Source organism: Saccostrea cucullata, unplaced genomic scaffold (genome assembly GCF_032062105.1).
Source record: "Saccostrea cucullata isolate Sc308-1 unplaced genomic scaffold, CSIRO_AGI_Scuc_v1 ctg115, whole genome shotgun sequence".
In the NCBI taxonomy this organism is placed as follows: domain Eukaryota; kingdom Metazoa; phylum Mollusca; class Bivalvia; order Ostreida; family Ostreidae; genus Saccostrea; species Saccostrea cuccullata.
Genome location: NW_026932690.1, coordinates 330,421 through 343,090, shown reverse-complemented (window position 1 = coordinate 343,090; position 12,670 = coordinate 330,421). Strand labels below are relative to the sequence as shown.

Genomic DNA, 12,670 nt, shown 5'->3' with positions numbered 1-12,670 from the left:
AGCTCAAATATCTTTGGCTCAGGCAAGCCAAAATAGGTTTAAAATTGGGAAAAAACAGGAACATAACTGAGTGTCCATACATAAGTGAGTGTCCATACATGTACTGGAACACCCCATTTCTTTTAGAAGCCCATTGGATTTCTTGGAAGATCTACACAAAACTTTGTTCATGTGGTTGCCATTTATACAGTGATTGCAAATATTATTAATTGATCCATTCAATGATTAACTACTAATTAAATCAAACAAAACTATCAAACTATAAAATATTGCCCTGAGTGCATGTGTTCAGGATGCCTCTGATCAGCTCTATTGATATATAAACATGATATAGACCAGTGAAATGTGATTATGATATTTCCAACTGAATTGCCAGTAAAAAGTAACAGCATTGATTTTATTATAAAGAGACTGTTCCAAAGATTCAAAAGTAGTAGTTTGAGATAATTACATGTATCCATTTAATGAAATGAAACCAAAACTGTAGGACTCATAAATAAAAGACTTTAAATGTTTTAATAGTCACTATTAATATCTATGAGAAGTATTTTGACAAAATCAAAAATTAATATGCATGTATATAACTTTGTTTCATGCCTATTTGTATTTTATTGAACAAACAGATCTTTATCAGCTTACTAGAATACAATCTCCTCAACTTCAGCAGTAGAACATGTTAGGAAAAGAAAAGGAACTGTATCTTAATATATAAATATAGAAATGTATTTAGAATAGAACAGCCAAATGATTGTTTTAGGTAAAATGGGAGTCAAAAAGTTGTACAAGTGAACTCTCAATGAAGCAAATTTCATATAAAATTGTATAACGTTAACAAAATTACTAACATAAAACATCAATATTGTACATAATTTATTAAATGCGTAGAATGTTTAATCACTGATTTAGAATGAACTGGTGTTTGTTCCATCAAATCTCGAGATAAGAACAACAAAAGGTATATAAAAAAACATTTGTGAATGTGTGTTTTGTTTTACATATGATAGTAGGTTCTTAGCATGAAGTGTTTTAAATTAAAATGTAGGACTATTTTTCTCTCTCGAAAACATTCCTGCAAACAGACAGATGTGTCCTAAACTTTAAGAGCGACTATGGAAAGACCGTTATTTGATCCTTATCCTTCTCAGTGATACCCTGTACAGGGAATTAAAGGTTAAACCTTAACAGATACTACGCTTAAAAATCTTATGTTGCACATTTATACAGATGCTACTGTTTGTTCATGAAGCTTCGCAAATATCACAAATAAAAAGTTTTTTGGCAAGTTTCTAGCTTCAAAATTCTTTTGTAGGTCAGAATACACATATGAAATTTGTTGTAGAAAGCAGATTTGTTCTCAAGACCTAGGAACAGGGAAATACCTCAGTTATAGTCACTTAAACTATCAGTTACTATAGCGGGTTTTTTTGGCGGGTGTAAATCCCCATCAGGGTTTTGCAGAAAGGTACACCTTTTTAGCTTTTTAATGTCCCACAGTTTTTGTTTGCAATTCTTATGGAAATTCTGAATAAGGATTATTATAAGAAAATTTATGTTTTTAAATAAATTATATACCATATATACTCACCTGTAAGTCAGTTTTTGGGGAGTTAAATTTTGGTCTTAAACTCTATGTCTGACTTATAGGCCCCCCCCCCTTTAGTTCAAAATAGAGATTGGTATTTTTATAAGACGCTGAAAATTAATAAATTATATATGCATTTTTTGCGACGATTATCTTATTAGAAAATGTTTATATATATGATAATTGATGTTTTCTTATATTATAAAGAACAAGTATACATATTTAATAATTTATTTTATCTAGAATTCATTATTGTTTGTTTAATGATTCAATATCAGTCTCATTAAAAAAAAATACTAGTTTATCAATTGAAACCGGGTTAAAACATTAATGGATTACCTTGAAATAGTCATCCGATTTTGGCAAAAAAATGTACCGACTTATAAGCGGGTCAATGGCAAATACCACCAAAATAACATCAAAAAATACAACCGACTTATAGGCGGACCGACTTATAGGCGAGTATATATGGTATGCACTAATTTTGTTACTAGATCATCTGCTTCTTATTACGACAATGGTTTATAAAGGGGTTAGCATTTTTTTGTTTGAGTCAAACAAGCATGTGCCTTAGCAGGCATCCCCTTCTCAAAAAAGAGAGAGAGGTTTGTTTTATTAGACTTCATTATGGTATGCAGACCCCAATTTATTTATTATGGCCTAAGTACATGTAGATCAAATCTAGATTGACCCCCCTCTCTTAACAGAAATTAACTTTATTCAGAATATGGAAATTAGCAATACCCCCTCCCGCACAGAAAAAAATTCAATGACTAATTGCATCCCCCTCAGAGTTTTAAATGGAATATCCCTTATTCTTTAAGATAAGATTATATGCTCAAAGAAAAAGAATATGTGCAATATACATACATGTACCCTAAAGTGTGAGACAATATTACAGAAACAACCCAAAAAAAACTGACTTAGATCTGAACACAGTGATGAAGATATTGGTAGATCTGGTTTGATATCCTTAAGGATCCAGTTTAGTCCTGTTTAAGGTGCTGCTGTCCGTGAGTGAACACGGCCTTAACATACTGAGAAAATAACCGGTCCATGTAACTTTCATGTCGAGGTAACAGCCCCTCCATAAATCCAATATGGCCGCCATGAGAGGTGATCACTATGGCAATATTGTCATTCTGTTCTGCTTCCTCAGCTGGTATTGCTAAAATTAGAAACATACGGAATTCAAATATCAGAACTTTAATAGTACATTTATTCTTTGTGAATGAATAATACTGAATACTCATAAGAATGAGCTAGAGAAGATTTTAAGCAATTGAGATTTAAGTTAACATTGTATTTTGCAAGATTTCAGAATACACAACTTCTGGATTAGACAAGGTTTGTTACTGACTGTCTACAGAAATATACTGGGTTGATCAATCTCACAGATGGCTTGGCTACACCTCAGCAACTATGAGATTGGACACTGATATATTTTCTGTAGACAGTCAATATTCATTTAATGCTTATATTAGTCATTTAGCTAAAGTGGCTTCTTTTTAACATCTGAGCATCACTTACAGATTCTACATGAATCCCAAACACCATTTTGTTTTATAATTATAACAGTGAAAAGTTACTTTGTCAGTGCATTAAAGGATATCAAGAGGCCCAGGGGCCTTATAGGTCACCTGAGTATCATGTAACAACTTTTGAAAATTGAATTTGAGTCATGTTTTAAACCAGAGGCCATGAAATTCACAATTTTAAAAGAGGCACCATTGCTTATCATACTTATCCAATTAGCATGCTTACTCTAGTTACTGTAGATCACTGAATTTTCGCAACACCTTATTTTCGTGAGATAGTCATCGTCTCTTGATTAGCGAGAAAATTTTCGCAAATATTGTGGTTAGTACTCTATATAATCTTAAGGAATGCTATTATACGCAAGAATTAAATTTTCGCGAGCACACGGTCTCGCATAATTACGCGAAAATAAAGTTCTCGTGAATAAAAAGTGATTTACAGTACTTAATACCCAGAGGTAGATCAGAGTAACAAAGAGATCAAGAGGCCCAGGAGCCACATCGCTTACCTGAGCAATTGGCTAGGAAAAAGCACATATCGGATCAGAACTGAAAGTTTACTGAGGTTAGGGGGGTGGCTTGAATTTTAATCCCCCAGGGGGTCATGATTTGAACAAACTAGAATCTACACTACCTGAGGATGATTCCCTATAAATATCACTAAGCATGGTTTTTAAGTTCTTGAAAAGAAGATTTTAAAAGGTTTCCCTACATATTCCTATGTAAAACTTTGATCGGCCATTTGGCCCCACGCTAACCCCGGGGGTCATGATTTGAACAAACTTGAATCTACACTACCTGAGGATGATTCCACATGAGTTTCATCTTTCCTTATATAATCAATAAAGCTCACCCCAGCACTAAAACCCCTGACCCAGGGGCCATGAATTTCACAATTTTGGAAGAGGCTTTTTTGCTCATCATAACTATGTACATGTACTTAGTTAGTTTATTCAATACCCAGGAGCAAAGAAGAATATTTTCAAAGAAATAATGCATTTTCACTAATCTATAGAGCCCCGCCCTAGCCCTAGAACCCCTGACACTTGGGCCATAAAATTCACAATTTTGGAAGAAGCACTCTTGCTCATCATAATTATACACTTAGTTAGTTTATTTACCCCTGGTAATACCCAGGAGCAAAGAAGAATATTTTCAAAGAAATAATGCATTTTCAAACATCTAATCATTTTCAAAGTGCCCTACACAGAAACAATATTTAATCAGGTATTTCAGCAAGGCCTAGCTTCCCCAGTTATGACACTCCATTTCCGGGTCATGTGACTTCTTGTGTAAAATTCACAATTTTGGAACATGATTTTTATGATGTTGAAACATAAAACAATTCATGCACACAGTTCATTGGTTTAATACCACAGAAATATGTTTAAATCATTTGAAAACAATTACAACAAAACAAATTGCAGTATGCAGAATTAAAAAAAAATGTATAAGGATAATAAAGTGCCGCGCCACAGCATGATACGCCCATCAAAAATTACAATTTTCTTCAACAGTTTAGCTTATCATAACTATGTACTAAATTTCTGTGATTTTTCCATTCCTAAAAATATTTATCCATCCCCTGTGATGTAGGCATTAGTTATAATAAATATTACATCATTTTGGATTTCATATAATTGTATTAGACCTTGTCAAATGCCCATCATATTAAACCATATCAAATTAGTCCAAATTAATTATACCAAATTAATTTTGGTAGAAAAGGCTGGCCATCAAATGACATATGCTATTACATTCAACAAACAGTTTGACTGCTTGATGTCCAGGTCATCATAAGATGATCAGAGTTTTAAAGATTTCATTAATTTCTTTAACTGGTTGCTTGTTTACTCATTAATACCAATAGATGAATGGGTCTGCAATCTACCATAACTTTTTTTAAAACATATGACCCATAGATGCTTTTTTGTATACCAAATTTGGTATAAAATTCATATGGACATGTGGTTTCAGAGAAGAAGCCCATAAAATGTTTTTATAATGTTAACACACGATATAATATAAGATTAGTCTACTATGCAATATTCACCTAGTTTTAATTACTTTTGATTAAATTCATTTTAAAACATGTGAGGGGGAGAAGAGCTATTTTTAATCCACAGGACTCACACATTTGCCCAATCTCAAGGGATGGATTTTGTTGTGTAGGGTGGCACACTCAAAACTATTAATTTCTCTCTCACATGCAATTTTCTGTATCAAAATTCATCTTAGCTGTGAACCGTGCTTCAAATTACACGAATGGGAGAGGTAGGATTTCTGCATACAAATGTTTGTTATAATTGCTGTCAAATCCTTTAAAAAAATACATGTATACTGTTTAACACTTTTTTAATAAGGACGGTGTTCAAATTTCATTATTTGGGATGTGTAAATGAATAGTAAAAATTGCGATTTTTTTTTAAAAATTTCATTTAAATCAAAGAAAGTGACCTTGAAATTTCGTATAACCATTTAAACGTTTTTAAACTGGCCAAGTTTGATGATTGTAAGTCTTATAGTTTTCTATTATGGGCCGGAAAATTTTTCCATATTTGGCTATATCATAGTGAAATTAAAACCGCCAATCTACCTACTTTTTGTGTGCTACACACCTTTTACCCAAGATGCATCAAACAAAGTTTGATAATCCTAGGCCTAATAGTAAAATTATACCTGCAGAACATGATCAATATCTTCCAACTGGTTGTCAAAAAGAGCCATATTACTGCAAGGATGGAAAAAATTGATGTACAGTCAATTCTCGAATTATCGCCATTCGATTCATCGCCATTTTCACAATACCGCCATGATTTCTCAAGAACGTTTTTCCTGCTATATAAAATTCTCTTTATAACGCCAAATTCGTTCATGCCACCATCCGCCACCCTGTTTTCAAAACAAACGTCCATTTTTAAGTGTTAATTAATTTTATATACCGCCACAGGTGCGTGCGGTCAAAACTGAATGCATTTGCGGCTAATTGGTTGACGCTATCCCTGTTGTAAAGCATGCAAAGCCGGACAAGGTACACGCAATTAAATAATTAAATTAAAATTAAAAGAACAAAATAATTTTAATATGAACAGTTACAATGATTTTGTTCTGTTGTTTTGTTTTTAAAAAAGCGGTAGTTGTGAAAGTACGCCGAATGCGATATTATTTTGATGATCTCTGCTTTAAACAATAAATGCAGTTTGCTTTAAAATGATTATACGGTATAAATTGTGAACGTTTCACGATCAATGATGCCATAAACAATAAATTTATTCAAGAAACTATTTTACGTACTGTCAATGTTCATATATTAACACACGATCGACCCAGCAATTTTTTTTTCAATATCAGACGTGCCGTTTAACATGTACATGTCTTTTTTTCATAACAGCACATTTTGTTTTAAAGAAATTGTACATAAAAAATACTTGAAGTATTTTAAAATTTAGAAATATGTTTTGTATACATGTACATGTAATTATGAGAATAGATAAGCTTTATGGTATTTCTAAGAACGGTAACTCTACTTCTTGTTTCCTAAAATATGGGAAATTCAAATCATCGCCAAATTCATTATACCGCCATGATTTCTAAATTACAAAAGGTGGCGGTTTATCGAGAATTAACTGTACACCATAAAGGGATGCGGTAGAATATGTTAATAGTAAGGCCTGCTTATAATGGGTTCATGCTTAAAATGAAGACAGAAATTCTCAGAAATTAGTGCTATACAGTGAAAATTTGACTAAATGTCATGAAGAAGCAAAAGTTGTATATCACTGCAATTTTGCTTGTTTTTTATATATAGGCTTGCTTTAGCCAAATTCATTGTAACATTTGTTGTAACAGTTCAGTATACAGCAGTGTAAATCTACAGAAATTCTCACCTTTTGACATGATTAACCAGTCCTTTAGCCAGGGTTCGGTTCAATACATGTCGGTTTAGCCCAGGTTTCTCTATCTCCAGTACTGACTCGAACACATTCCAGGCGACAGATATACACATACCAGCCTCCAGCTTACACTGGTCCCCGAGTTTGGCAAGGTAATTAAATAAAATCATTCTATAAAACATGAATTTAAGATCTTATATCACTGTCACAGAAATATAAAGATATTGTCATTCATATATAAAAAGTAAAGTATTATTGCTTTGATTTTTTTGAAAACATTTGTGCTATGCCCAATTTTTTCCAATAATCATTTGGACTGGCATCTCTAGTCTAACTTACCCTCCCAGACTAATTCCTGCTCCAATGAATGGTGCCTCTGGAAAACGCTCCTTCAGTAAGTTTACCACATAGGCCAGATCCTCCACATTGGCTGCACAGTATGTCTTAGGTGTCTAAAGTTATAGGGAACATTGGTTTAGCAAAAGTTTTACATTTACTCCAAAAAAAGAAAATCAAAATATAAATCAAACATTTATTGGTATGGTATGTCTATGGAATTGTTGTGTCAGTTTGAAATTGTGAGCTTAAATCTGTGATTGTTACTTATCAACCTCTTGAAGTACATGTATCAGTATATTAAAACCTTTGTAGTAGTCAACAAGTATGTTTGTTAATTTTCTGTGAGTTTGTGGTCGTTGTCATTAAACTACAGTAGAAGTACTTTTTTCTGCGTGATATTACTGTACGCTATGTATGCCATCACAAATTTTCCTTGGAAATTTGTCCGAGCGTACTCAATATAAATGTAAGGCATATAGTGACAATCTAGAAAATTTTCTACCCCCGGATTATATAGAAACTGAGATTCTGCAGAATTATGACCCCGTGGAAAAAAGTACGTCTAATGTATGTTTCAGTAGGCATTGGTCTGTTCCAGTGTAGGGCTGTTTTTGTAGAGCCAAAAATTTCGATACGATACGATACAATACTTTTTAAAGCGATATGCGATATATTGGCTTTAGTGTTTTATTACCCATTTTAAAGTTCTTGTCTCATTGTCTTTAAAAATAACACTTCAATTAAAACTTTTGATGACAGTAAAATCAACATGTTCAAAAAAATTTCTCTTTGTATTTGTAATAATTATTATTTCCTTAGAAATTATATAATTATTGAAGGTTTTAATCCAAAAAAGTAAAATATAATCTTTGGTGATTGAAATTTCCATCTTTTAAACAGAATTTGAAGAAAAAATGTCTGTCCGATACGTATTGGAAGTTACTTTTCAGCATGATATATCGTATATTGATACAAAGTGATTAGTGCTTTAGAATTTGTTGTCAGTGTGTCTACGAAAAGTACAGTATTTGCTCTTGAGATAATGAGTACCTTCTGAGATAATTAATGTCTACTGAGATGTGTCTCCTGAGATAATGTGTCTCCTAAGTTAGTAAGTAAACAGAAATTTCTGATGATCAGAATGAGCCTGTAAAAATTACTGATGTTGATAAACACTTACCAACAGCTGTGTTTTCATTCCTCTGTTATGGAATACAACAGACCTACAAAACAAAGTGTAGTGACAGTCATACATGTATGATTGAAATATCTAATGAGACTTGATGAGGATTTCAGCTCTCTGCTTGAATCAGGATGCCATTATCAGGTGTGACATTTATCTTTTATATACATTTTGGTAGACTGTAAACAACCAAACAACATGCAGTATTTTAAATAGCTACTTCATAATGGAGCCAGCAACTCTGTATTTAGAAGATTAATAAGCCAACAAGTCACTGTAAAGCTAAATGTTTACTTTATCATTACTTAATTAAGTAATAAACAGTCCTTGTGTCAGGGAATCTCCATTTTACCTATAGCCATGCTGTGCAGCCTGATGTACCAGATGTGTTATGTACGACTCGTTACTCGTGCCTGAAAATACATATATAACATGAATCACATTATAGGCCAATAACATCAATATATATTGTTCTCTCTAGGGATCAATACAGACGAAAGAGAATGCCAATATATCATACTTCATTTATTATAGAGCTGTTTTTACTTTAACAAATTAGTGCCAGGTCTCTTTATTTTTTTTTCCTTTTTTGTCGGTTTTTTTTTTTCATTCAAAGAACAAGTGTGCAAATAAATTTATTTCCTGCCATGTTTCTGCCTTTGCAGTAAACAACTTTTAAAAAAAAAAAAAACCAAAGGTGTTTAACTGAAGATGCATTTATATTTTGTGGAATATGTAAAGAATATGTTCAACTTCATTGATTGTTTATCTGGGAAAAAAAAACTTTTTTTAAAAAAATTTTTCTGTGATACCTTAATCCTGAATGTTATCACTGATAAATATGTTTACAGGTACACTTTCAAATCACTTGACTGCACCAGATATAGTTCTGTCTATAGATAAGATAGGAATGCAGCAAGGTCATCCTTTCTACGCAGTAAGCATATATCAAATTATATCAAATGAAGTCTTTAATATATGATCAATTTCTAAGGCCAAAAATAAAATTATTGATTGTTTGCCGTCCATCTAAATCGGAAAAAAAAACTTTTTTTTTTTTTGGGGTCATTTTTCTTTGGGTGACGTTTGAGTACTATACAAAATAAGAAAGGATCATGTAAACACTTAATTGATCCAGTTTTCTTTTATAAATGTCTAATGTTGATATTGCACAAATCCAAGGCATGACTGTTGAAAGCGGTATGTAAACTTACAGGTATGCACTTTCAAATCACTTCAAATCAGTTATATCAGTTTCAAATAGAAACTTCACAATGTCATGATATAGTTTGCTGTCTATATGATTGGAAGAAAATAGATGCCAATTCAATATCGCAGTATATTAAATTTAAAACAAGGTCAAAATAAATAACAATTGGGAATCAACTACAGCAGTAAGCATATATATATATATCAAATTATATCAAATGAAGTCTTTAATATATGATCAATTTCTAACATACAAGTACTAGTCTAGTACGCATGTTACTATGTATGTATGTAGCTCCATACAAAATAATATCATCATGCACATATTGCTGTGCTTCCTTGATGTATACAATCTTAGATCTAGGTTACTGATAGGTTTTTCCTTTTCCTGTGTAAATTGATGCATAAGATTCTATTCTGTAAAACATTCAAAAATTTATAAAATTATGTAGTTTTAACTTTGTAAAATATTTTATACATTCATAATTGATAGATTATATTTTACTCTCAAGGTCAGGTTGATTTACACATAGAATGTATAGGCTCTAGGAGAATAATATATACACTGTACTGTCTTTTTCTTACCAAGAATGTCTGGAAAATTTATTGTAAATTTGTAACCAATGTAATGACAGAGATGTGTGCACCTGTCATTGTAACCTCATTAAACACTGGCACCAAAAAGTGTTTGTATGCTTTTAGTTGAAATCATGCAATGTCTCTAAATCCCATGAGATTTTATGACCAAGTTTAGTCCCATGTGCTTTAAAAAATGATTCAACTCAAGTGAACCAAAATTGGATTTTGTAGAAAAGTGGAAGATTTTTTATCAAAAGCTCTAGGAGGGAAATAAAATGAAATGAGAGACACAGGGGCAACATTGCTCACCTAAGCACTTTGGCTAGGAAAAAGCAGAAAATTAAATTAATCGATTCAGTATTGATTCATAGTTTATATAGATTTACAAAGTATTGAGCCTTTGACTGAGGTGAGCTAAAAAAGTGGTAGACTTCTGTCTAAAATGGTAAATTATAGATTCAAAATTTGCGCCCAGCCTGTAAAACAGTAAAAATTATTGAAACCCATGAATTCCTTATACCGTGTAAGTTGAAATTTTAGCAAGATGCAAATTTAATAATTTGTCCTTAAAAATTGGTATTTTATTATTAGTGAGATGTAATTTTAGCGATTTTAAAAAAGCTCATTAAAGAAGCTATTACAAGTAAAGTGCATTCAATTTTAGCGATCTTGGCACTCTCACTAATAATGCCAAAATTAAATCCTTGCTTAAAATTCTGCTTATAGGGTATATGATTTAAATAAATAATCACCTGTCAGTCCTGGTAATAAGAGAATCGTGGGGCGAGTTCTTACATCCTTAAATTCCGACTCACTGTTATCGAACCAGTCAAGTAATAACTGTCCTCCATCAGGCAAGAGAACCAGTTCACTGAAACAGAAAAATCAAGTTTATTGTTGAAAAGTCACAAAATTAATCCGTAAATGACCGTAATAAAATAAAACTCAAATGGAATTATTACCTCTCATAGGAAACACGTGGAGAAGACTTCAGGATTGCTCTCATTATAGTCTGAGCTCTGGATTCAAAGCACCAAAATGTTGGCTTAAATTTTTCATGGAGAATGGGACAGTACTCCAGAAGAAAGTTTTTAAATTTTTTATCTCTGCATGCTAAGCGAGGTTTCTGCAAAAATAAAAGTAAAACCATATAGATGTAAAACATAAATATATTAATTTTGTATTCATGCATTACCTTTAATATTAAGAATTCCAAATCAAATATTTATACGAAGATGAGTTGTAAAAACTGTACGTAAAGTGTTTTTCTTCTCTATGCCAAATTTTCATTGAATTCACTTTTCATTCACAAGAATTGAGCATAACTTGTTAATTTGAGAAAGTTAACATGGTTAAGAGGTAAGATATAGGCTGAAAAGAACTTTTCTCAGTTTTATAGCTCTTGTTCCAAAATGGAAATGCTTCCATAAAAAAATATACATTTATTAATCAACAACTTTATATTTTTGGATTTAAACCATTTAAAGGTTTGAAACAAATGTTTTATAATGATAGAGAATTAAAAGGACGTCCACAGGAAAAAGTTGAAGCAGGCAGCTAATTCATTTCAGCTTGTATTGATTGAAAAAGGCGGTCAAAGTTGGGGCAAAAAAAAACCAGATTCACTTTGTGTGGCCCTGAACTGAGATATGTTGAGGGACACCAGACCAAAAATTTTAGTCCCTTCGACATCTTGCTGAGATTACAGTCTGGTCCTCACATTTTTCTAATGTTCATTATTCTGATTTAATATGGAAAGATTTGGATTGTGGATATTTGCCTGGATAGTTCAGTCGATATAGCACCTGACTAGTACTAGTGTTGCCAGGCGCATAGGTTCAATTCCTAGTCTAGCCATATATTTTCTCCTTTTCTATTACAAAAATATTTCATCACTCTCATTTTAGAAACTTTTACACGATCGCCAAAATAACGTACAATTCCTTGACAGAATTTCAGCTTCCCATCGAAAGACAATTTCTAAACATTATGTTTTAGCACACGCAGGGCATCAAGGTATCAGCTGATTGATTGATGTTTTGTGAAGGGCGATGCCGTTTAAATTTTTAATGAAGATACGCAAAATGTATTTTACACTTACCTTAACAACAAATAAAAGATAATAAGTTAGGTATGAGATAATGAAGAAGACGATAACAGATAAACTAGAGATCTTTTCCCAGAATGAACCAGTGCTTTCATCAGACGGAGAACTCATGATGTTCCGTTTGACCTGACTAGCGGACGAACTCGCCGGATCCGTCTGAAAGTGAAGTTAAGTTGTTCCATATATCATTCTTAAGTTAGTTTTGGACAAATCGCTTCAAATTCGAAGAACTACAATTTT

The 12,670-nt window shown here is 32.3% G+C and overlaps 1 protein-coding gene across 1 annotated transcript; it reads right to left on the bottom strand.

The window, feature by feature from the left end:
- Positions 1-2,060: 2,060 nt before the first annotated feature.
- Positions 2,061-12,604, bottom strand: LOC134235813 (phospholipase ABHD3-like). The gene is made up of 10 exons (XM_062717982.1): positions 12,425-12,604; positions 11,286-11,449; positions 11,076-11,194; positions 8,888-8,948; positions 8,533-8,575; positions 7,353-7,465; positions 7,008-7,184; positions 5,800-5,851; positions 2,960-3,002; positions 2,061-2,750 (listed from the first exon to the last, which is right to left on the bottom strand). Exons 1-10 carry the CDS (start codon positions 12,539-12,541, stop codon positions 2,569-2,571), a joined length of 1,071 nt encoding a protein of 356 aa, XP_062573966.1. The 5' UTR covers positions 12,542-12,604; the 3' UTR covers positions 2,061-2,568.
- Positions 12,605-12,670: the final 66 nt, after the last annotated feature.